This window comes from Pectinophora gossypiella, chromosome Z (genome assembly GCF_024362695.1).
Source record: "Pectinophora gossypiella chromosome Z, ilPecGoss1.1, whole genome shotgun sequence".
In the NCBI taxonomy this organism is placed as follows: Eukaryota; Metazoa; Arthropoda; class Insecta; order Lepidoptera; family Gelechiidae; genus Pectinophora; species Pectinophora gossypiella.
In genome coordinates, this window is record NC_065433.1 from 5,814,164 (window position 1) to 5,840,306 (window position 26,143).

The 26,143-nt window shown below is 37.6% G+C and overlaps 1 protein-coding gene across 1 annotated transcript in view; it reads left to right on the top strand.

Moving 5' to 3' along the window:
- LOC126380154 (Krueppel-like factor 7) overlaps positions 1–25,274 on the top strand; it is a 149,605-nt gene extending 124,331 nt beyond the window's left edge. Inside the window, exons 2-4 of the mRNA XM_050029414.1 lie at positions 9,336–9,540; positions 16,202–16,366; positions 16,646–25,274. Coding sequence (XP_049885371.1) covers positions 9,336–9,540; positions 16,202–16,366; positions 16,646–16,821 — 546 coding nt within the window. The 3' untranslated portion in view covers positions 16,822–25,274. The remainder of the gene's footprint in view (positions 1–9,335; positions 9,541–16,201; positions 16,367–16,645) is intronic.
- The last annotated feature ends 869 nt before the right edge of the window (positions 25,275–26,143 follow it).

Below are 26,143 nucleotides of genomic sequence, written 5' to 3' on the forward strand. Positions count from 1 at the left end.
CATAATAAAGTTCCTACCGAATTATGAAATCATACCATAACAAATACGATATTGCGCACACCGGAAATACAAAATTACAAAACAAAAGAGAAATAGCAGGAGTACCATGAGCGGCCTTATTGTTAGGTAGTAATCTTTTCCAGACAACCTTTGGGTATAGGAGAAATCGTCAATTTTGTATCTATGACAAAATGATGAAGTCTTGGGTGCAGTGTTCGGTGGTCCGTAAGTTCAGAAATTAAGATACACACTTGGTGTTAAAGTTTCATGTGTAGAAGGCTAGTTTCCATCTAGTCAAATCAGTTACTTTTTACTAAACGTCAAAACACGAAATTACTGTGGGATTTTGTATGAAAAAGCACACTGTGACGTCATAGAAAAACGTGATAAAATGTCGGACGTACGTTTTTCTTGATTAAAATTCATAATAAAGTTAAATTGAAAAAAGAAAATGTATTTCGTTAGTGTTAGATCGGTCTTTATTTGGTAATCAGAATTTCATAATTAATCTTGAACCTAGTACACGACCGAAATAATATACTAAGTTAGTTATAATTAAAGTACCTACGCAATTAAAATGCATAGATTGACGAGAACAATAACAATCAAATGAGTCACTCATTCACTGCCCATATTCAAAAAACCAGGGCACAACACTTCAGATACCAACACCGCTCATTCATTGGGCTCATCTTTCCATGAAGCTCACTTCCGACGTCATCGCATTTGCCGTCCCTTTTGTTTAACCTATCTCCGAACTTTAGAGACAGAGATAGCGAATGTCTAAATTAGGAACGAGGGGGTCCGCTCTGTTTAATTTTTGTTTTCGACGTATTTTTATTCGGATACCGTTTGCGTTTCGTTACGGGATTCAAGATATTTTTTACGGATGTATTTGAAGTGGTTTGTTTCAATTTTGCGTAGAAATCGACTGACTGGTTTGACAGCGCCATAAATATTTCGTTGTATATTGTGTAGTAAGCGGATCTCTATGGTTCGAGTTACTGTGCATAAAGTGATGGATATCTGTTTTGTGTCGGATATCGCATTACTTCTTTGTATCTACCAGAAATAGAATAAGTAGATCTTTTACTTTCAGACAGAGAGAAACGAAAATATATTATTTTAGATTTCATCACAGACATGAGGATATAAAGTCCAGTAGTCGAGCGTTCGGCTCACGATCTGGAGGTCCCGAGTTCAAATTACTTTATCGGCCCTGGTTTTTTTAGGACATTGCAGGCTGACCAGTGACCACCCGTTTGTCCGAAAGTAATATGATCCGTGCTTTGTAAGGCACGTTAAACCGTTGGCCCCGGTTACTACTTATAAGAAGATCAAAGATCTTTTAAAATAATATGAGTTTTGTGATATAATCCACTAATATAAAAATGGCGACAGGTAATTAGGCTAAAGGAAGTCGATATACCGGAAAAATATCGGTAGGTAAAAGTGGATTAGTCTATTTGTAAATACAAAAATAAATATTATTTATAATAGAATAAATATTCTCATTGGGTTCGCAATGGTATTGATATACTAGTTTATAGACTTTTGGGTTAGTCAGACAGTACAGAGTAACCATTTCAATAAGAAAGAACAGCCACTGAATTTTAACTTTATCTTGAAAACCCACTAATTTCTGGAAACTTTCCTACGCAATCAAAGGGTTAGCTTAGACTGTACTGTTGAAACGGTAAACAGAAATGATTATTTTAAGCAAAGGGCCCTTTCTTACTCATAATAGGGAACTGTATACTACAAGGAACAGAGAAATTATCGGTTGGTTAGCAAGTTTTACACTCGGCGTTTTCTAACCTCGAACACACTGACTAATTCAGATTGCTGTTTACATACGAGGTGTAATAACCACAGCACTATCTGGGGGGTTAAAATGGCCACATCGAAGCAATTCATCTAAGAAAGCAATATTGCAATTTGACATATGCGCGTATAAAAGTAAGTGACATAAATTGTCATAAAACTGTAGAACTTATAACTCTTTCAAGGAACGGGACAGTCGGATTTACGTTATTTTCAGTTTCCTTGCTGTAAGTAATATAAGTTCCTACATGCAGATAAATGTTTTCTTTAACTTTCATGAACGAAACATCGCTTTAAAAGCGAAGTTGCAGCGGAGAGGATGCCGGTATACCTAAGTAATTCTATTTGAACGTGAGCACAAATGCAGCAGTGCAGACAAAGAAAAACAACCTCAAAGCACACCCTAGACACTTCATACACAACACCTCGTTTTACACAGACACTACACATTGACGTTATCGTACTCCGTACACGCGCATCTGTTTGTGTGACGTTTGGCGCCCATACGATTGAAGACTTAAGACCAGGGGGGTGAGATAAACCTGGCTAAGCCGCTGGTGGGGAGGAGAAAGTTGCGTTCTATACGTAGTATTATTCCTTATTATATGATCAAAGCCAAAACGTTTCTATCACGAGTCATCATCACCAACCCATTAACGTCCCCACTGCTGGGGCACGGGCCTTCCCTATGGATGGATAGGGAGATCGGGCCTTAAACCACCACGCGGGCCCAGTGCGGATCGGTGGTTATTAACGACTGCTAATGCAGCCGGGACCAACGGCTTAACGTGCCTTCCGAAGCACGGAGGAGCTCGAGATGAAAACTTTTTTGTGGTCACCCATCCTATGACCCGAGTAATTAGGTACTGGTAATAAATATACCTACTAAGTCCAAGTCCAAATGTAGTAAATGTTTGATTCCTGGTAGTGGTTGCCCGGAAGAAATTTATCTAGAGCAATAAAGCGTTGTTGTAGTGTATTCATGTTTTATGTCTGATTGATAAAATTATGTTCTGTGCAATAAAGTGTATTTACTAACATGAATACACATTAGAACCAAGTCGCAATTCGTTTACATTCTGATTATGTGCTAACCGTTACCTGAATAGTTCATGAGTAGTATCTAATATAATAGCTTATTGTTTAGACGTGGTAGCTAGTGGTTGGGTGAAATCAATTCCCTTTTATTTCACTTTTATTCTTTCATTTGCGTGTGAAGTTCCTATTGTTGACATTGTAAGTGTCGCCGGTCGTTTTTACTCTTAATATCACATGGTCTTTTATGTGGTGTTAAGTGGTCGTGAAACGTACTTAACCGTGTTAGAGCGAGACGACACGATGTGTCGTGAGCTGTGATGTGGTGATCCCGTGAATGTTTCCAAAGTGGGAATGTGCCTGTTGTAGAAACTCTGAAAGCAGCCAGTGTCCTTACGATTTAACCGTCAATCGTCAGAGTGGCTGCTTTTGTTTGCAAAGTGTTTTTTCTTGTACTTGTATCCTATATGCATGTTTCCAAAGTGGGCACATCACTGGTGGAGACTGTTGCATGTTGCGACGCTGTGCCTTGACACTCGCGTCTTTTTGTACACGCTAGTACAAGATTCGTTGCGACGCGACACACTACGTTGAAACCACAACGTAAAGCTTTTGTGGTCTCTCAGTAGGATCATTGTCATTATACAACAATCGTCTTTTATTTTACCAGCAGGGTTAACATGCGCAAAGTGATAAAATTATCGATCGATTAAATAAATTTTGTCGAAATCGATGTTTGTTTTTAACGCTAACATGCGTGGCACATGATTATGTTATGACTTATTTGGGTTCACATACTCGTATTAGCACCATTCGACAAAACGACTTAATTATATCGTCAGAATCGATAAAATAACTGTGACAAAATTTTATCATGTGCGCATGTTAGCCATAGATACAGATCTGTATACTAATTCGGCTTATCTAGAACGACGATTCCATGATATCTGTGGTGTAATAAACAAGACACTACACTTCACCTAAAAGTATTCCTGTTCCAGGTTCAATGCTCGGCTAGGATAATATTTTACTGACGAACATTTTCGTCTTTCTTTTGTTAAAATTGCTTTACGTTCTGCTTATAAAAAAAGTATTTATAATTCGCGTGCCTTTAAGAAAAATGTTTCATAACTTCAGATTAATTCCACAAGTAGCAACTTTTGACTCGTGATAAATGGTTTCATTTGGTTTTTTACAGCTTTCAAACTTTGAGGTGCGTTTTTTTCCCGTAAATACTTAATTGAGGGGTAATATTGCAAAAATAAATTATATAATGCTAATCTATTGCCTCCAGTCTAGTGGTTAAAGCGTTTGGCTCACGATCTGGAGGTCCGGGTTCGATTCCCGATGGGGACATTGTCGAAATGGGGACTTTGTGAGACTGTCCTTTGTTTGGTAAGGACTTTTCAGGCTTGAATCACCTGATTGTCCGAAAAAGTAAGATGATTCCGTGCTTCGGAGGGCACTTTAAGCCGTTGTTCCCGGCTATTAGGCGTAAAAACACCTCCACCAACCCGCAGTGGAGTAGCTCCATAATGGCAAATAAGGAGTATGCTCCATACCCCCTCCGGTTGATTGAGGGGAGGCCTGTGCCCAGCAGTGGGACGTATATAGGCTGTTTCTGTATGTTTATGTTAATCTATAAATAGAAGCCAGTCTAGATGATTGACAATCCATTATGTTTTCCTTTTTGACAAATTTAACGAATTTAAATTATGAATTCTATAACAGAGAATGTCTACGACGTTTAACCACGTTTAGTATTTCTATATAAATTCCATAGAAATGTATCGTTTTATCGTGTCGTATCTTATTTGACTAGGTTCTCCTGTTGCCTTATTGTTGCTAATCGAGGTCTTGTACGTTCTTATTGTTTTAATATCTGCTAGATAGTGTCTGATAGCTGTTCCGAATAAGTCCTTCAGATAATAGTCAGCAAGTGGTAAAGCAGGTCCTCGAGTTATTTAAGAACTTCTAGGGCCCTGTGCCGAGGTTCAGCCTTCAGTTTTTTTCCCCGGCTATACAGGTTATGGAAGCTGCAGTAGCTTAAGGCGGATGACACGTCGGTTATGTGGAAATTGACGATTCAACATGTAACTATACATTACTAGTAGGCAATAGTAGGTGGTAGGCTGCAGAATGGCAAATAAGGTTAAGCGGCTGTTAGTACTCCTCTAACGACTTGTTGCTCTGTCTACCCCAAAAGGGTTTGATGGCGTAAGTCATGCAAAGTGATATAATATATTTTCTCGGGGCTGGGAAAATACGAGAAACTGAGAAAGGCGGTTGTGAAAGCACTCAGGCGCAGAGACGACGGAAACGTCGGGTGACCACATGATTCGTATTAATTAGGATATTATTATTTTTTTATAAATATTTAATCATCGAATAACTTTCCGAAGATCAAGTTTATAAATGAAAATGTTTCTTAAATATTTAAAAATCTGTTATGGAACACAGATATCATAGTTAATGCTTTTTATTATTAAATAAATTGCCGCCGATATTTTTGCAAGCTTAAAATTTAGTATAGATTTATTAATTTACAGTTGATAATATATAAGTAATTTACATGCATTCACTTTAGTTCATTAGATACCTACAACTGTTAGTCATGGGAGGAACGAAGTGAAAATACCTACTTCAAATAAGTTTTTACTGTAAATGTCTTGTTAATGTATATGTAATAAATTGTTTTATTAGATTTAATCAAATATTTTTTAGTCACTTGTTCTGCTCAAGATATCATAGCCAAGCGAATTCAATAAAGCACTAGCGATTATTTTCTGTTTTAATGATTTATTGCTTAAGCGAATGTTTTGGCATGTTATATTAATTAAAGCTAACGTGAATTATTTTCATTCTTCCTATTTAATGCAATGCTTGTGATTTTTTTAATTGTCGTTCTGCTCATTATGTTTCATTTTATATTTCTTATTAGTATAATATGAACAGAGAAAGTTTTTGATTACACACAAAAAAATAAATTCGTTCCTACGATTCACGATTGAACAAGTGAGAAAAATAAGTTGTCCTATTACTTGACTATTCCATGCGCACCGTACTATTAACGTTGAACGCACCTCTTTCGTATGCCAAGAACGCCCTGTATCATGTGCACGCACACATCGACGGCACACAGCGACGTGCGCGAAACACGATTCTCACTGCAAATATAATCTATAGACAGATTAATAATAAATGTGTTTAATCGATAATCTTATTTAATCGTTGGATACGGTAGTAGGGGGTGATAAGCATTATTTTACGCTACTGCCAACACTTAGGTACGGTGAAGAAAGAGTACTATATACACTTTGAAACAATGTCACATTAACTTTTTGACAAATTAAACCGTAAGTCTCATTAAATGTCAAATATGATAGTGCGACAGGGTTCTAAAGTGGGTACATAATATTGCTCATGACTGTACTTATCATCCCTACCGTTTGGTATCTCGTTTTTAGGGTGCACTTACCTAACCTAAAGATTTAAACGGAGGCCCAGTTTTTTACAGAAGCTATTTTCAATTCCAATCCGAAAGTACAAACCAGCCAAATACAGATTAAATAAACCTCCGAAAACACATTTTCTCAATGTACTTACCAAAGTTTTTTCAAGCTATTTTTCTTCAACTTGAATGATTCTAACTTGAATTCGATATGATATCACGGTTTATAGGTTATAAACTCGAGGTCAAAATTCATGATGAGTTAGACAGTGCCTTAAGGAATTAAGAAAACAACTTACAGACACTTTTGATACAAAGTCCTAATATACCTATGGCAATAATGGTCACCATAGGTTCGTCACATCTTGTCACATACTAATTACATCTGGCTCTATTAGAAATTCCATAGAGTTGGAAATATTAACTACAAATTTAAATTAATGCAACGGCCTCTGTGGTCCAGTGACTATTGTGTTCATAAAAGTCACTTTGTTGTTAGGTTTGGACATTGCAGACTGATGACATTGTCTGGAAGTAAGATGGTCCGTGCTTCGGAAGGCACGTTAAGCCGTTGGCCCCTGTTACTGCTTACTGATGTATGTAGACATTACATGAGCCATGTCAGGGGCTTTTGGCGGCTCAATAATAACCCTTTTGGGTTGATGCGGTTGGTATTTCACCTCATAACCCACACGATAGAAGAAGAATGCAATTATTAAATAAAGTGAAGTTTTAGAAAAAATGTACGCAATGAAGTATGTCACGGAAACTAAAGGCAAATTAACAATAAGAAACTTGATTGTCTGCACTGTGTCGTTGTTATACAAAGCAACGGGCTGGGCTTCGCGGGCCCACCGGGTCGCGAGGTTTGTGGCCCTTGTATTCTGGCCTTGAAAAGGGCAACGAACCTAAAATTCGTGACTTCATTCCTATTCCGTATTTAACGTATAGTTTTAATCCTCTCGAAGACAGAGTTACTTTCTTTTGTTTCAATGATGTTGATGATTCTATTGGTGCGGTCTGCTATAGTTTTTGTATCGGTAACCGACTAAATATAAAAAAGAGTAGGCACCTATCCATAGATGTGTAAGTAAGCAGGTATTAAATACAGAATTATATCGATTAGTTCGAAAATATTTATTTATATATTCTTCTCGTGTCGTGTAGGTTGTGAGGTGAATTACCAACCTCATCAACCCTGTTGCGCGTCAAACAGCGTCTGGTGACTAGTGTATTTATTTATTTGCACACAATAAAACAGACACTTCTAGTGTCATACCAAGAAAACAGACAATACAGGTAAAATAGAAGGCGTCTGCATTTTTTTTATTATTGAATTAACTAGGTTCTCCTTGGAATCCTTCCCATAATGTAAACGGATAATTAAAAAATATATAAGTATGTAAATATTTTACTCACCCTTTACTTTGCCTCTCACATTGAGGTCGCAGGATCAAATCCAGCACAGGCCTAAATCAATATATCAATGATGTCAAAATTGTTTTTGAATTCATCCTTAGACCATAAATGATTATCACGTGCACAGCGGTGAAGGAAAACATTGTGAGGAAACCCACATTCCCGAGAAATGCATTTTTGTAGTTATGTAACCTAACCTGTATCGGGCTGGTTTTCCCTTCGCGAGTTGGGAGGTAGGCAGTCGCTTCTCTAAAAAACCGGACCTCTCTTTATCTCTGTCTGCTAGGGGGATGATGATGAAATACGTTACTCACAAAAACTCGACGAATGTTGGTTGTTACCTACTGACTTAACGTTTTACCGTGTATCTAATTTTGTTGTATTTATCCTGTTATTACGTAGTCACTATATGTATAGATTCAGTTTGGTTACGAAAATCGGGAATGGATCAGGTACTTAGGTTCGGCGAGCCGCGGAGAGTATCCTTACGTAGTACCTATTTATAATTTATTAAATAAACACAAGAAGTGCTTATTATCCAACGGTGATAGATTCGCGCAAAAGGAAAAAACAACAGCACTGGACCTATTACTATCGTGGCATTATACACTCCACCAAAACACTCAGTTCAAAAATTCTTTAACAGCCTTGGATTATAGATATAGATTCATAGCTGAAGGAGACTACAACGCTAACCATCCTCACTGGGGTTCCCGTATAATAAATACAAAAGGCAGACAACTTTTAAGTGCTGCTCAAAAATTGAACTTATTTTTTTCATCTACGGGCAAACCAACTTATTGGTCTACTGTCCCCAAACGAACAGCGGACTTGATGGAGTTTGCTGTCTACAGAGGACTATCAAAAAATTTACTCTGCTGTGAATCATCCCTGGAATTGTCTTTTGACCATACAAAAGGGGGGTTAAAATGGCCACATCGAAGCAATTCATGTAAGCAATATTGCTATTTGACAGTTGATTGCATTGCGCACTTACTTTTATATGCGCAAATGTCAAATTTCAATATTGCTTTTTTAGATGAATTGCTTCGATGTGGCCATTTTCACCCCCCTGTACTCATAAACTTCAGCACTAAAATTGACGAGAAACCCCCACCTTGCAGACTATTCAATGACAATGTCACGTCTCGGCCTGTTCTCTATATACTTTGACGTCACTTCTTTACATTTTATATGAACGTACCTATATCGAAAGGCGCCATGTCTTCAACGCGTCGTCGACCTAGGTCTTTTACGTTTGCCTCAATGCCCTTATTACCAAACCCAATTTAACCCAAGTCACTGTGGGCATGTGATGCATCGCCTTGTTTCTCAATCGTGGAGCGCCCATTCGAACCCCGGTACTGGACTTGCACCAATAAGTTAATGTATCCTAAGTGCAGTGTTCATTAACACAGTTGGCTGGACCTTTAAAAACGGTGATACGACTCACCACCTATCGTAGGGCTAACAGAAAGCTCGGTGAGGTGCGGGTACTTAGGTCTTCCGATGGATGTATCTCTGACTACCCCAGTTGAGATATAGTAGTGAGCTGTTTTGTTATGTAATTTAACTTATTACTGAGAATGCTCTTCTTCGTTTCCAGACATGCTACGAAATGGAGCGGTATCTCCGAGAGGAACCGCGGGGCAAGCGTCGAGAACCGGTGGAGGAGGAATGGGCTCGCTCAGCATCTTCCACCCCACCGTCCCCACCCTCCCCTTTGTCCCCCCCTTCGCCCCCCAGCCCGACGCTGTTCACCATCACCGCCGTGAAGAGCGAGCCCCCGAGTGACTCTGATGAACCTAGAGGTAAGGACACAACAATACTAGCGGACAATAAATCAGCCAGCTTGCTTCCCAAACGGGGAGCGCCGTTTCGAACTCCGGTGCTGACCAATGAGTTATTAATTTATTTTAGGTGCAGTTTTCACTAACACAGTTGGCACGACCATTATAGGTGACGATGCGACCCGCCACCAATTACATTGATATACAGGGTGTTAGTGACATCGTAACGAATACTGAGGTGGATGATTCAGACCATGATTCTGAGTTGATATCAAGTGGATTTTCGTGACGGAAAATTCATGAAAATTTAGGGTGGGCTTCGAGACTGCCCTCAAGATCATGTCAATGTGACAGTTCTCATATAAAAACAGAGACTTGAGCATGATCTTGAGAGCAGTTTCAGCTGAGATTCGTTTATTAATACCACCATTAGTGTTTTTTAAATTATTTTTCCATACTTTTGTGACAAAAATTCCACTTGATATCAACTCAGAATCATGGCCTGAATCATTCCTCAAAGTTTTCGTTACGATGTCACTAACACCCTTTGTAATATATCAATGACGTATTAAATTCTCTCACAGAAAGCGCGGTGAGTTGCGTGTACTTTGTTCATCTTTCGATGAACGTTCGTCTGATTAACCCAATTGGGATTTTGTAAACGTTGTGCGAAATTGAGCTGCATCATCAGACATACAAAGCATACTTAGTTGCTCTCTCGCTTCCCGTCACTTCATAGTTCAGAACCACGGCTATGATAAGCGAACTGTTTGAGACTCTCCAAACTTTGAGCTACTTCTGACTAACATCTAACAACACTTGATGTTACCTGAACTATGTAACTGAGGAGACAGGCAATAGACAGACATTCTGATAAACTATTAGTAAGGCACTCTGAATGTTCATTCAGTGTATTCATAGTAGTATCAAGCCCTCCTACCACTACACTTATAACTCAAATGGGACTCTCTATTGTGCTTCTTGCAACAGGACTTTCAAAACTAAATTTGGTTTTGCTAGTCACGCCCGCGCCCATGAAAGAGCCCAGGCTAACACTAGCTAAGGGTGTCGCCGTCGACGGATACGTCTGGGAGGACATCATCATCATCATCAGTAGTATAAACATAATTGCACCTCAATAAGGAGAAGAAATTTACGAAAATTTATTCCGAAAACTGAACATTAAAGAAGGGACTTTTCAGGCTACGTTCCTGAAAAACAATATAGGTAGATGGTGCAGTAAAGTTTCTCCTTCGGTTAACATTCTATATTATGGATAACAGACATATGCATCTTTTATATTTGTTTTTGGGTTTATACCCATGGACACCCTTTTTGTTACACTCAGGCACATTAAAATTTTCCACCCTTTATTGTTCTGATCAAAATAGCATCATAATTCTATAGATATTGTGATACATGTGGGAATGGAAAGGTATGATGCATGAAAAGGAACGTTTGGAGCGAGAAAGTATGAGAGAGAGAGAGAGAGACGGAAATAAGAAGCGGAAGTGGTATTACTATTTTTATATAGACATATTAAAAAGATGGCGAATTGTGAAGGTGCGTAGCGTGGGTGTGAACCAAATAAAAAGACGAATAAAATTCTGTACCGTCGGTGAAAAGTAATACAAGTCCAAAATTCAAGTTTTGAGAAAATCGAGTTTAAAGTTAAAAAAAATCTAGCTCGCGACTTATAAGGAATAATGGTACAGAAGTTAGATGTGTCGATAGGTGATGATGGAAGGTTTCTTTTCTAATATTTAGTTATATTTAGAACCTAAACAGAAATGGTAGAGGATCAAAATAAATTACATGTATCAGTTGACACCAACTTTTATACTGTGTAAATTGATACAAGTCTACTTATACCTTTTTACACACATAACTATAGAAAAGTCATCGTTGATATATCATATTTCAATTATTAATTTTACAGTCTTATTCTACAAAAAACAAAATGTCTTGGAAGAAAGTTTATTTTATAATGTTGTAGAAAGGCAAAATTCTATTTATTTTCTTTAAAAAGTAAAGAAACGTAACTTATATCAATTGACACAAACGATAAACTATAACGAATTTGTGTCAAGTGGTTTAACATGACTTATTTTTTCGGTTTTATTGTGTAAAATGATACATGTTTTTACGAATTTCTAATAATAAATACATATAAAGATGGTGCACGTATATATTGTGTAAGGTGGCGATAATAAGATATTTTTGTTATGATTTTACTCTCAAAACTCATAAATCACCGGTCAAAACCACCACTGCTGCCCACTACAAACACATTTTGTCCACTACACTACGCCCCTAATCAAAACCACTTTTGGTTCATTTTTGCAGTCAAAATCTTACAAATTCAATTATGATAATATTTCCACCCCTAACAAATGAAGGTAAGAGGAATCATATTAAGACTGGTCATTAGGAATGTTTCGGGCTAGCCTGGCAGTATGGCCTGGAGATAAAGGTGATGTACCTACGTACTTTTAAACCAAAATCACACAAACCGGTAAGTGTTACTTCTTTCTTGCTGAAACTATTTAAAAGATTACAACTCATTCCACAATCAAAATCCCCTAAAGTAAAGTAAAATTCGATATTTTGAATTATCAAAATTCCCGGTCTAATGGTAGCCCACAACATTGACAGAACGATAAACGGAGTCGAATCAATGTTGACGATAAGAATAGGTAGTGAAAATGAAGATCATTGGTTCACCTCCAAACCTATAGATTACACAGGGCTATCCTTAGACCATGACCATGACCACCATGGACCATGGTCTGTTATGGTTAAGCTAAATGAGCTCGTTTCCGCAAAACTCTACACGTAAGCACACGTGGGGGACTTTCCGCGTATCCTCGCGTATGGACCACTATTGTGAAGTGGGCAAACTTCCCACTATATCATCATCATCTTCCTGCCCTTATCTCACTCTAGGTGGGGTCGGCACAACATGTACGGGCAAATGTCCCATCTTCTTCTTCTTCTATCGTGTGGATTGTGAGGTGAATTACCAACCCCATCAACCCTGGTGTCAGGGTTATAACTGAGCCGCCATAGGCCCCTGACTTGACTCAATGAATACTCGAATGTCCCATATGTAATGTTATTTTAATGGGCTCAGTTTTCCGCATAAACGCAAGTGGTCCATTATGCGTGCTTTTATTGACTATGTAAGCCAACTAACTCCTTTCAGAAGCTCAAATACCTCCTGGGATTTTTACAAAATTTGTGACCTGGTTTAATTAAGGGGTTGTGCCCGTGGTGTTGCCAATTATTTATTCTAATCTAATCTATCCTACAAGATCCCACTGCTGGGCAAAGGCCTCCCCTTCCTCTTTCCATTTTTCACAGTCCTGTGCGTAATTCTCTCTTATGTAATCAAAATACAGAAAAAAAATATTACTGGTGGTGCTCAAGAGTTCAGAGCAGTTATTCCCTTTATAAAAATGAGGAAGCTCGACAAATTTACACCATTCAACGTGTTTGAGAAACTGGTAATCTTCTCTTGAGAAGATGTGGCAGATCCCGATGCTGCCGATGCCGAGCTGTCATCTACGGCTGTGTAGTTTCAAAAATACCACTACCGGCGCTTGCATAAAAAATCAAACCAGCGTGTATTGAATGTCTTGCATATTAATTGGAGCTCGATAATATTTGGAGCCATTATTTCACGTCTACAACCTCCTTAGCAATGAAGGCAGCGTTCAATCTGCTACCGCTTAACCTGCATGTAATCAAGAAAACTATGTAAAACAGCTATGCTTCGAGCTAAGGGAAGGAGACTAACGACAGTTATGACAAATCTCAAATACCTCTTGACTAACCCTGCCATGGTGATAACGACGCCATGATCAGGACCCACAACTTATTGAGGTACTGTAATTAAGTACTACAAGGTGGCTATAGCAGAAAGAGAAAAAAACACGGTTTGGTACTAACTTAACCTATACACATTCGCAATGCGGATCAGATATGGTTTGCTGTGGCTCTAGACAAAATGTCTTCCCATAGACAGGTTTATGCGGAGGTCACCCTAGGATACACACTGGTGGCGCATAGAATCGAACTTGTATGTATCATTATACACGACACGTTATTGATATCTAAGATCGTATTTTCAAAAATATTTTGATATATATTAATTTATATTACTTTTCACGAAAAAATAAATTTGGTGTTTGATGTTACAACTAAAATTATATCATTAAACACGGACTGTGAGAATTCAAGGATTGCGTGTATTTTAATGTATGTTGAGTTGCATTTACTTACACCAAAATATTTAGTGATAATCTTCATTTCACTTTAATGCAAGTTAAGATGAATTATGTTACACGTGTTATAACAGCATGAATCCTTCACAAACAGTACTTATATCACTAAACACAAAAATTATCTCCGAATTTATAATAGCTACAGTTACGAGAATTAGACAGAAAGAAAGATAATTTTTTGAACATGAAGTGTGTGCTAATAACTCAAAAGTGATACAACTCGAGTTGTATTACTTTTCACCGACGGTACAGAATTAAGAGTGTTTAATTGAAGACGACAAAGTCCCTTCCTACATACATATCAAGCAACAATATTTTATATACTTATATGCTTCTGCCACTACTTTGTATTTTTGAATAATTATTTACCCTATTTATGGGAAAATAGGTATAGTAGACGACAGATCGACAATTCTCTAGTGACGTGACGTTTTCAATATCGATATATTTTTATTATGTATGTAACAAAATGTGAATAAAATAATACCACGTTTTCATTTAAGTTAATATTTATTAATCTGAATCATCTAACGTTAATTTTATTTCTAAAATATTATTCTTAGTTTTCAATAATTTATAATTTTGATTGACCATAAATATTTAGATTAGATTTCTTTTAAATCTATTGTTTTTCTTTTGTGTTAATGTTAATTTCTAATTCAATAAATTATGTGAGCGAGATTATAATCGATAAACGCGGTCGATACGGACTCGTGCGACACTAAGACTAAGACGCCGCGGGGACTGTGCGGGTGTGCGGGGCGACCCCGCTTCCGCGGCTCACCTCATGCCCCGATTGCCATGTCGACCTGTCGTCAACTATAATTATCACGTTAAATCTCTACACAGTGCCATCTATATTATTTTTGCGTAGCCTGGAAAGTTCCTCATTACGCGGATCTTTAGTCGTGTCGGATCGCAATCGGTTCGGACCACGGTGCGAATCGATTAATGATCTTTTTGATCGGGTCGTTTTGCACTGCTGTGATTGGACCGGTGTCTTTTGAAATGGTTCAATATGGCCCTTAGGGTAAAATAAGAGTTATACTATCTTAGTTTATATAACGTCCTAAACCTAAATAAAGATTCTATCTATCTATCTATCTTCATTATGCGAACCCACTGTTTCCGAATCAATCGGTGAATGAATCAAATCGGTGAATGAATCAAAAAAGTTCTTCCGCGATTCACAATCCGATGCCAACGAAAGACACATTTATTAAGACTTATTCATATTCATAGACTCAAGCCTCACGACGCTGATGTATTTAAACTCGTCTGTGATCCCTGATGGAGTGAGCAGAGCCACAAGTAATCAGAAGAACTTGCAGTCACATTTGATAGTTGAACCGCATGGTAACAAAAGTGACCAGCCCGTGAAAAATTGTACACTAACACAGATAGAACACAATCCCTCTGTGGATTTTAACTACATCCCCGGGATGATAACAATAGCTGAACATCTGCACCATATTAATGAATAATTTTGACTGACATTGTTAAAAGTAAATTCTATAGTCTATCTAATTAAAAAAAAAGATCTATTAAGTAAATAGTGTCTGGTCTGGCGGTCGACTTTCGCGCGAACTTTTATGCCCTAGTAATCGGTCGTAGGCACTGAACTGCTGCAAAGTTAACGGCAGGTCAATACTTCTAACAATAGAAGTATTTGAACTGCCGTCGTCTTTGGCAGGTTGACATTCAATTTGGGTTGGAGCGCAAATATTTGCCGATGTGGCCCCATTTCTAGGAGTTACTAGGTAGTTCGCTACCTACCGACAGACCGCACGCTTGCTCAACGATTCAAGCCACCTGATTGTGGATTGGTAGGCACATGCCACAGCCAAATTCATGCAGATACATGCCAGAGGCGGTAATCCTTAACGAAATAGATTGATATTCCAGACCCACATTTTGATATTTATGTCCAATAACAAACAGTTGACAATAATTGATCACCAATTTTAAGTCACGGCGGAACATTAAAGATGATGAGTAAATTAGTTACGAATGCTGCAACTTAAAAAAAAACAGGTACGAAGTATTTTGGATCCTCGTGACTTATAGCAAAATATAGTTACTGAAACAAATATTGACAGCATTCTTTTAAAATCATCATTCCCCTAGCGTTTCTCACAGGGTCCGCTTACCTAACCTTTATAAATTTGGTCTGACCTTCCAACCCGCGAAGGTAACCTGTATTGAGCTGGCAATACAGGTTAGGTCACATACCTCCGAAAATGCATTTCTCAGAACGTGTTTCCTTGTGATGTTTCCTTCGATTCGAACCTGCGACCTCAAAGTGAGAGTCAAGTGTCTTACCAACTGGACTACCATTCTTTTAAGATCATTGAATGATAAATGTATTTTTAAAGAATCTGTAACGTGGTTTTCAGACGAGCCGCCGAGCCCGGTCGCTCCGCCGCGCCGTCACGCGCCTCGTCACCATGCGCACGCGCACACCGACCCGCGCCGGCGCGTGCACCGTTGCGAGTTCCCCGCCTGCGATAAGGTCTACACCAAGAGCTCGCATCTTAAGGCTCACAAGCGTACCCACACCGGTCAGTATCGCACACTGTTGTTTTCTTCTTTCGTGTGGCTTGTAAGCTCGGCGAGCTACCTCACCAACCCAGCCGTCGTGTAAGGGTTAATTAGTACTAAACAGTATACCAGAATGAATCTTTGAACGTGCCGTCTGAAGCGTAGAACCATCTAATTTTCCTCTTATGAAACTAGAACGTCCAGATCGTGGGCCTGGTCGTGAACAGAGCATGCATGTTAATTAATTATAAAGTTGAAAAGACAATGCATAATTAACGCGTGTTCTCAACATTTTCCAGGTGAAAAGCCGTACAAGTGCTCGTGGGAGGGGTGCGAGTGGCGGTTCGCACGCTCGGACGAGTTGACGCGGCATTACCGCAAGCATACTGGCGCTAAGCCGTTCCGCTGCCGCCACTGCGAGCGCTGCTTCTCGCGCTCCGACCACCTGGCGCTGCACGCGAAGCGCCACGCGTAGCCGCCCGTCAAGCCGCTCGCCAAGCGTGCGCGCCCACCGCGCAAACGCTAGTGAGCTGCGTGAAGCGACCGCGCGCGCCAGCACTCCTCCCCTTTATGATTTGAGTTGTGATCACGGAATTGAACGCTAATATAGTTCGTTTCGCTTATAGTCCGCGCGCAAGTTCTTGTTTCAGCATGCGATATGTGAGCGGTGGACGGGGGAAGGCGCAATTGACTGATTGCCGCACACTCATGTAAAGCTGAGTCCGCCAATCAATAAGACTCACCCGTTCTGCAGTGAACACACATCAGGTGGTGACAACAACTTGCACGCAGACTATAGTGATCTTATTTGAGGAACGGCGCGCCCGCGATGTGGTCTGCAAGCCAAAGAATGCTGCCCGTAAAGTAGCACGAGTCAACACTCATTGCACCTAATGCTTTAAAGTTATTTTTTATATTTTGTATAATTTTTTGAAGAGTAAAAAAAATTAAATCTCTTAAATGTTTCGGCACCGGCCTCTTTATCGTTACGGTTCTTTGTTGCAATAAGAGAACGATTTATATTTGCCGTTGTTTATTATTAATGTTTTCGTAAGCTTCGTGTATAGAGAGGTTCTTTTATGTCGCTCGGTCGCATAGCGGCCGCGCGGCGACAGTATAGTGTGTGCCATGGTCGCGGCGGGCGGCGGGGGCGCGCCGCGGCGAGCCCAGCACGTGGCGCGCAGTCGTCTCTGCACAACGTGTGTGACGTGGGCGTGCGCTGCGTGCGGTGCCAACGATGCACGCCGCCGCACGCAGCGTTTGCTGACCTGACCAGCGCCGGCCGCGCCCGCGCCGGCGCCACGCGTGCGCACGCCGCGCCCGCCCCCTGCATTTATCCACGTGACATATTATTTATTCGCGATGTTCGGCTGATTGTCCCACCGACGCCGAGCACAATCTTATTTTTAGTCAAAGATTTGATATCGTCTTTGTTTTAGGCTTAGTAGGATGTGCGTCGCGTTACCTGATGTTTAGTCGATGTCTTGGCCGGTCACTCGTGAGATTAGATCGTTATAATTATTGATGAGAATGTTTATATATCTTGCTTATTGTGGTGTATTTTGCTGAGTATGCCAGTTAATGATTGTGGATTACGCCATATTCCTCTTATTTACCGGTTATAGAAGTTAGTTGTTGTCATTTTACACTGTTATGGGTTATTTTCCCGATGGGAAATTTGAATTTTGACGATGTTGTTGTATCTGTGAAATTATTTGATATTATGTGACCCGTCCGACACATCGGCGCAAAGTATGTTTATTTTGTACTACATTTATTATTTCCGTTAAGCTATCTCTTACTGTTTCATTCCGATGTACACCTCTGCTGTGTGGTGGCGGCTTTTATTCTCAAGCCTTTAGGTTTCAGCTTCCCCGCCCAGCGGGGTGCAGCTCTAGACTAGCCACTCCTTTGCACACATAGCTCATTTTTGTGAGAACTGTTTCCAGGTTCTAGCCTACAGGGAGGGATTTAGTACATAACTGTAATAGATAAACCGCTAAGCGTGCAGAGGCGTTACCGAACAAGTTGATTCTGAGACACAGTCGCTAAATATTAGAGTTTGTGGTCGTCGAGGCCCGCGGGCTGGCGGCTGTGACCTCGGCGTAGCCAGTGCTTTGCAAAGTTTGCTCACTGGTGCACCTGCCTTAGGGTTTCTGACAAATACAGCACAGAATATGTACCTGGTTAGTACGCGGAGAGTAGCCTCAGTCTCTGACAAATCATCAGCCGTAGTTTTATTTTGATGCGTATGGTACGTGTGTACTTCCTCAGCCACTGTAGCACGAGTAGACTTTGCAAGCACTGCGTGCGATAGCCAATGGCGATGCGAAACCCGCTCAAAACTTTTTAAAATTTTATTTCTTTTACAAAAAGCTTTAAGCCGCCGACGGTTGTTTTGGATACATTTTCTTACATTAAGTACAAGGACGATGTGACTGCCGAGACGCGGGTCTCTATCGTGTGGCTGTTTATACGAACCTCCCGGGGGCCAATCTTGTAGTCTTCCCGAATTTTAACAAAAACTAATACTATCCCGCGTTTTAAAGAACTCATTTTACAAATAAAATAAAGCTAAAATAAGATTACGCTTTTAAATTAAAATGAAATGTTTATAAAGTAAACTTTAATGCAACAAAAAATAAAAGACTTTGGAAAATGAGTTCTACTAACAACCTGCACTGCCAAAAATGCGTCTTGCATTCTAGAGTACTCGTATATTATAGTTTAAATCACAATTAAAATCACAGCTTTTCATGAGTAAGCAACCACATTTATAAAGTTTTCTTATAAATTATAGCGACGAATTTTAAAACCTGATATTTATTTCTAAACTATTAAATAGTATTTAGTAGTACGCATTAGCACTTTTTTCTTTTCGTTTCGGATTGCAAAAATGTAGTCAAATGAAGCGCCATTTTGGCTCTGACACAACAGATTATAATTATTTATAAATCTGAATAGTCGTACATTACATGCCTTAATAATATATTTTTCAAACAAATCCCTTTTTTGCAAGCCATCGTAGTCCTTGTTGATATTTTCCTATTTGACAATTTAGTTTGGAAGTGGCGCCCTCCGTGTATATTTTGATAAAAAAAACTTATTTACTTTACAACTTTTCTTGATGTTTCAGAAAGAGCATTTGCTTTAAATGATGTCTTCGATTGAATGTATTTTCATAACTTTATTTTGTGAACTCCTAATATTAGAAATTCATTATATTCTATATCTTAGTGTAGATCCCTTTTCTTAGGGGTAGCACTCACTTAGACATTCGAGTCTTGTATTCTGTCACCCGTGAATGTGGTAAATAGGTGTAATTGAACATTTTTATATAATATTGGTAATGTAAGATATAATGTTTATAACGTCCTACTTTATTAATTATAATGTAAAATCTAAAAAAAAGCTATCTTTAGTCGTGTGTTTTTAGACGTTAGAATGTCATCACGTTCTTTTTTTAAAAGGGAGTATCTGTCCTTTTGACGATACTATAAAAATCTATTGCGACCAATTATTTTATCGCTTGCAAAATATCAATTACTTTTGTCCATAGAAACGTTTGTAATGCTTATTTTTGATCGTAATAAAATTATCACACACAAGGAATTCATTTAATAAGGCTACATCTTACCCTAAAAGATGATATATAATTAATTGACGTTTGTTAACAACAACTTTCTAGAATAAATCCTGTACCGTCATTGAAAAGTAATACAACTCGAATTGTATTACTTTTGAGTTATTGGCACACACAAGTGCACACAGTTCAAAAAATTATCTTTCTTTCTGTCTAATTCTCGTAACTGTAGCTATTATAAATACGGAGATAATACAATTCTTGTACCTACTAACCTACAAAGTATCTGTGGTAAAGTAGTTTATGCTACAAAAGTTATAATTACTCGTTTATGTTGGTCCAAGTACACAAAGGATTTTTTTATGTGACTTTGTTGGTAAACAGGCAGGCGGGCCACCTGATGGTAATGGTTACTGCCACCTATGGAAGTTTGCTGCACCCAGTGTAAAGCCTGTGTTGCCAACCTTGAAGAGCCCTTTTCATTTATTTTTTGAAGAACCGCATCCAATACCGCAGTGGAAATCTAACTTGTCTTGTAATTAATAAAATAGGACGATAATTTGAGATTCTGTGTCACAACTTAAGCAGTCGTATAGAGACAAATTTTAAAATACGTAAATTATATTGATGTCTACATATATAATTAGGATACAACAAATCGAATTTAGATCGTAAACATTCTTATTGTCATTGCATACACACTTTCAGTTACACATATTTTTTTTTATATCTGCTAACATTCTTTAGCGCCAATGTTTTCTAAGCAAGTAGTATAATTATTATGTACGTTTATTTATTTTCTATAGAAAATATGTAACATTTTAATACCGTGAATGAATGTATTAGAAAACTGATGAAAAAAATCATAATCGTAATAAACGTGAAAGAATATATATTAAATGTGATTCAGTAAGAATATTGGACATAGTGACAAACATAAATTTTAGTATAGTAGGTACATGTGTCTAGAGAATGTATGGTATTATGTGTGCGTTGCTAACGCTTCATTAAGTCTCTCGTGGTTAGTGTATCTACTGATGTTGTATGCACTGTGGCTGGAAACTGCATATTAGTAGTCGAATAGATAAAAAAATATACATAACTTTTACGTGGAAACGTAACAAATATATAGGTATGACTAAATAAATTATAATACTTAATAATAGTTAAAATTTATAAAATAATATAATTGCGGCTGTGTGGTAAAGAATCAACCTGTAGATAAGGATTGTATAAGCCTGCTGAATTAGGTTGTACAAGTAATCCTTTCTTGAACGATAAAGGTGCAATATAAGTTTATATCTTCGTAACGATTGTATCACAAAATTTAGTTTGTATTGTAACGCAAGTATTATTTAGCTATGTGATGGAGGTGGGTGTTATGTTGCTTCATTACTACATTCCAGAGTGCACCTCAACTCGGTCGGCTTATACTGTATACCGGTTCGAAGGGTCGATATTTGTAAAATTGGACATAGTCGATTGAACTGTATATTTTAGAAACATTTATCTATCATTGTTTCAATGTTTATTGCATTAACTATTAAGTATATAACATAATGTTAGTCGGTATTGATAAGAGCTGTCAACCTACTTACAATATTTTGTTAAAAGGCACAAAACTCCCCCCACTACGTCGCTAAAGCTGGATGAACGCTAATTTCTACGCTAGTTACTGTAGACGACAGGTCGACATGGCAATTCTCTAGTGACGTAACGTTTTCAATATCGATATATTTTTATTATGTATGTAACAAAATGTGAATAAAATAATACCACGTTTTCATTTAAGTTAATATTTATTCATCTGAATCATCTAACGTATCGATTGACAGAAAATTTGTAACAATTATTTTTCCGTTCAATGTCACAATTTTCTAACACTTTTCTAGCTAGTTCTCGAGCTTGAGAGTGAATTATTGGTTTTTTTGCTTGAACACGCGACGAAGATGCAACCGTAGCCATTTTTAAAACACAATAGTAATAAATTATGTGAGCGAGATTATAATCGATAAACGCGGTCGATACGGACTCGTGCAACACTAAGATTAAGACGCCGCGGGGACTGTGCGGGTGTGCGGGGCGACTGCGCCTCCGCGGCTCATCTCATGGCCCGATTGCCATGTCGACCTGTCGTCAACATTACTTTTTACTAAACGTCAAAACATGAAATTACTATGGACTTTGCTTGAAAAAGCACACTGTTACGTCATACAACTTGATACCGTTATTATTACAGTTTTCTTCTTTAAAATTTATAAATAATTGAAATAGATAACAGAAAATGTTTTTCGTTAGTTTTACATGTTTATCTTGAACCTAGTACCTCCATACCTACCAAAGCAAATTTTTGTCTTAAATTCAGCAAAGGAAAGTTGTAAGTAGGATGGCTTTAATATTAATGTAATAATACACATGAAAGCATTGCTCATTTACTAGCTTGTCTCATTGTCTACTTACTGCAGAAATTGTAATTAATAGTCTCTTAGCTATAATCAGAAATTATCAGAATACCCGCGAAATACGCTTCGACAATACAACACTTAGAGGATTCATGAGTTTACAACTACCTATATCAAAATAATTTAAAAGAAGAATAAACAGAAAATAGGATAGAAAATTATTATTAATATTATACCTAAAGAAACTGACTGGCTAATTTACGGCCGTTAGGACTGAAAGTTGAAGTATAAAGGTTGTTTTCTTTTTCACAAGCATATCAAGTTTTTTTTTTATATTTACGACGGACTAAAGTCTAGGCTAGGCTTAGTTCCCTATCAAATTTGAATTTATTGACAAAAATTCAATCGAAAAGAAAAGAACTTGTTAAAATACATGAGAACCCACTGAATCCTCTCAGCAGTCAGTACCATACGTTGTATTTGGCTGGATACATTCTGTATGTACAAATAAAGTTAAATCTCCCGATATTTGGAGTTACTTCCGATTTACATTAACAGTAAAATAATATTATATTACTAAGTACCTATCTATTTAAGGAACCTATACTATCTTATAAGCCGTGTCTGTTAGCTACTAGACTGTGTATTATGATATTTGCATTAATCAGTACAATAGTATGTAAAATAACGATTAGAAATCTGACTGTAACCTGTTCGCGCTAAGTTGAGATAAGTCATTTTTTTGATATTGACTACCGGGTCAAAGTTAAGCCCCCTCATTCAGCGCTTCTTGCTATCTATTGTAATCCTCTCATACAAAGTCTTGAGTCAAAATTCGCGCCCAGCTGGCACCCTCACGTCTAGTCTGTTGTCTTTTTTCATACCGGGTTAGAACCCTCAAAACCCTCTTTTCTTCTCTTGTTTCTTCTCCTCAGCCTTGCGAAATGACGTAAATTCAAAAATGTTACATTGACCTTCAAAAAGTTTATCCATGATATTTACGTAGAATAAATGATTCTGATTTCCGATTTCTTCATTTGTCCGACGAAGTAGTTAATGCCATATGCGGCAATCTACAAGTCAGAAAAAACCCGGGTTAAGTTTCCATTTGAAAAACAAATACCGTAAAAGGGAAGAAAATGGTCTCAGCTCTCATCTTAGCATGCACAGATGGGAATAGTGTTGTTTTTTATTTTCAAGGATCAGTATACGAATGATTTCGAACGAGATTATTCATGATTCCTTTTTGGGTCTTTGGTCCTTGAAACTAAAGTAAGTAAAAAGTAACACTATATATTATTATCTAATGAGCGACTTTCCAGGCAGCGATCAATCAATCAATAATGTTTTATTGCACAAAGACATAAGTAAAAAACATGTACAAACGAATAAAATAAGCAGAATAGGCATCCTTTCTTAAAAAAACAATATAGATCGCGCTGTTAAGATTCCTTCGTTTAACCTTCTAATTTCATAGATAACATACGCATCTTTGTTTTCGGCTATAAATGATGACCTTTGTTACTACACCGAGGCACAACACGACTTCCATCCATTATTATCCTGATCAAAATAATTAGGTAGCAACGTAATTCAATACATAATGTGATCCATATCAAGCAACAATTATTTTTATATAAAAATAATTATGTTTACATTTAGTGTAAGATCCCACCATAGAACGACCTTGACCGAGCTGTTTAATGGATGAAAAGTATTTTATATTCAATGATATATGTCAATAAACAAAAAAAATGTTAATTGATCATTATTCTGGTCTGAAATTTTTAGGCAACCCACTTGAAATTTTATTGATATATTTAATTAAATATAAAATACTTTTCATCCATTAACCGGCTCGGTGAAGGTCTTTCTATGGTGGGATACTAAACTAATTGTATTTTTAAATAATTGTATATTCGAATATTCGAGCAGGGAGAAAATATGTCATCATCACGTATTTTTTTGTTTTCATATTCTATAAAATTTTATTTACATCATAAACGAAACAGTTACAGACCAAAAATATGAAACAAAAATAAAATGAAATAAAACTAAAATAAATAAACTAATGTCGACAGCGCCATTATTATTTTTGAGGAAAGTAGCCTGGAAAGTTCCTCATTGAAATAAAGTCATAATAGAAGAATGTATTATTATTATCGGTGTACCTCTGTGTCGATGTGTTTACAAACAAATCTGAATGTATTACATGTTAGAAGTAAATAGACGTAACTTGTACCCAGAGCGTTCAATAAAGCGTATCAAAATAACACATTTTATCATTGTTATGTTTGTGCAATGATTTTATTTTATTGTTTATTTTATTGTAACCGTTAAATCGACTGTGTCTAGAGTTTTACGATGGTTTCCACAAGTTTTTTTTATCCGTATTTCCACAATGTGACCCGAAATTTTACCTTATATTTTGAATATTGGTTTGATCTATATAATCTTAGTCATTTAAGCGCCTTAAACATTTTTTTAATAAAAAAAAACTTGTGGAATGTCAAATTCTGTAAGACGTACGGTAACCGACAAACACTCAATTTTATTTTATATTTTCTACATCACAATTATAATGTATATTTTATTTAATCGCTATTTCTTCGAACAATATTACTGTGCAATATTCAATTGTGCAATCGTTTATTACTTTATTTAATTTAGTAAGTGCGTCTTACACATTTGGTCGACCCATATAAATCTTTATATCTCGTAAATTTAAATAAATATACTTAGAAGCAACGGCTTTTTATTATTCTTCCATCGGGCCGTGTGTGTATTGTATAATAATGAATAGTTATGACTAATCGTATTTACAAAAATGATTATAAATGGTGATTTATGTTTGTTTTTCTGACGTGAGTGTATGGACGGCCACTGGCCCGTCATAGCATATTGCATTAAATTTTATATTAATAAATTTTCTTATATGTGGAATTTGTGTATTATTTCACAGTGCCTATTCTTATTTAAGAATTATTTAGACATCCCGCCGTGGGAGCCCAGTTGGTAAAACGCTTGCCTCTCATTTTGAGGTCGCAGGTTCGAATCCAGCACAGGCCTAAACCAATGGCTGTCAAATTTGTTTTCGAATTCATATTTGGATCATATATGATCAAATGACGTCGTGAGGAAACCCACATTCCCGAGAAATGCATTTTCGGAGGTATGTGACCTAACCTGTATTGGGCTGGTTTTCCCTTCGCAGGTTGGAAGGTCAGACAGGTAGTCGCTTTTGTAAGAAAGTGGACCTGTCAAATCGTCAGGTCAGGTAAGCGGACGCTGTGAAAAAACGGGATAATGCTAAGGGGATGATTTAGATATGCCAGTTCGAGTAGAAATGGAGAGCATAGCTAATGCATGTCACTCCTTACAGAATACTTATGATCAATACGCAGGTAACTTACCATAACGACGTTTCACCGAAATTCCTAGTAAAAAATCTTCCGCGTTACATTCAAACAATAAACACTAATCAAAAAAAGTGAAGGTCTTACCAAAACGATTGTTGTGCACATTATCGAATTATCATTATGCGTTCCTTTTTCTAATGGACATTTTGGATCAAAGCATATGAATGCACTTAGAGTAACATTTTACACATTTTGTACTACTTTCATCACAAAACAACGCATTTCCTACTACCGTTTATCAAATTAGGGTGCAAAGGTCCGACGGGCACATCAATACTGCCTGCACTTTATTTTTAGCTTAAAATCCAGGGAGTGTAAGTTCTGCACGGGTTGCATATCGCGCTGTTCGCGACTTATACTGGAGATACTGTCCATTAGCTTAAGACGTAAACA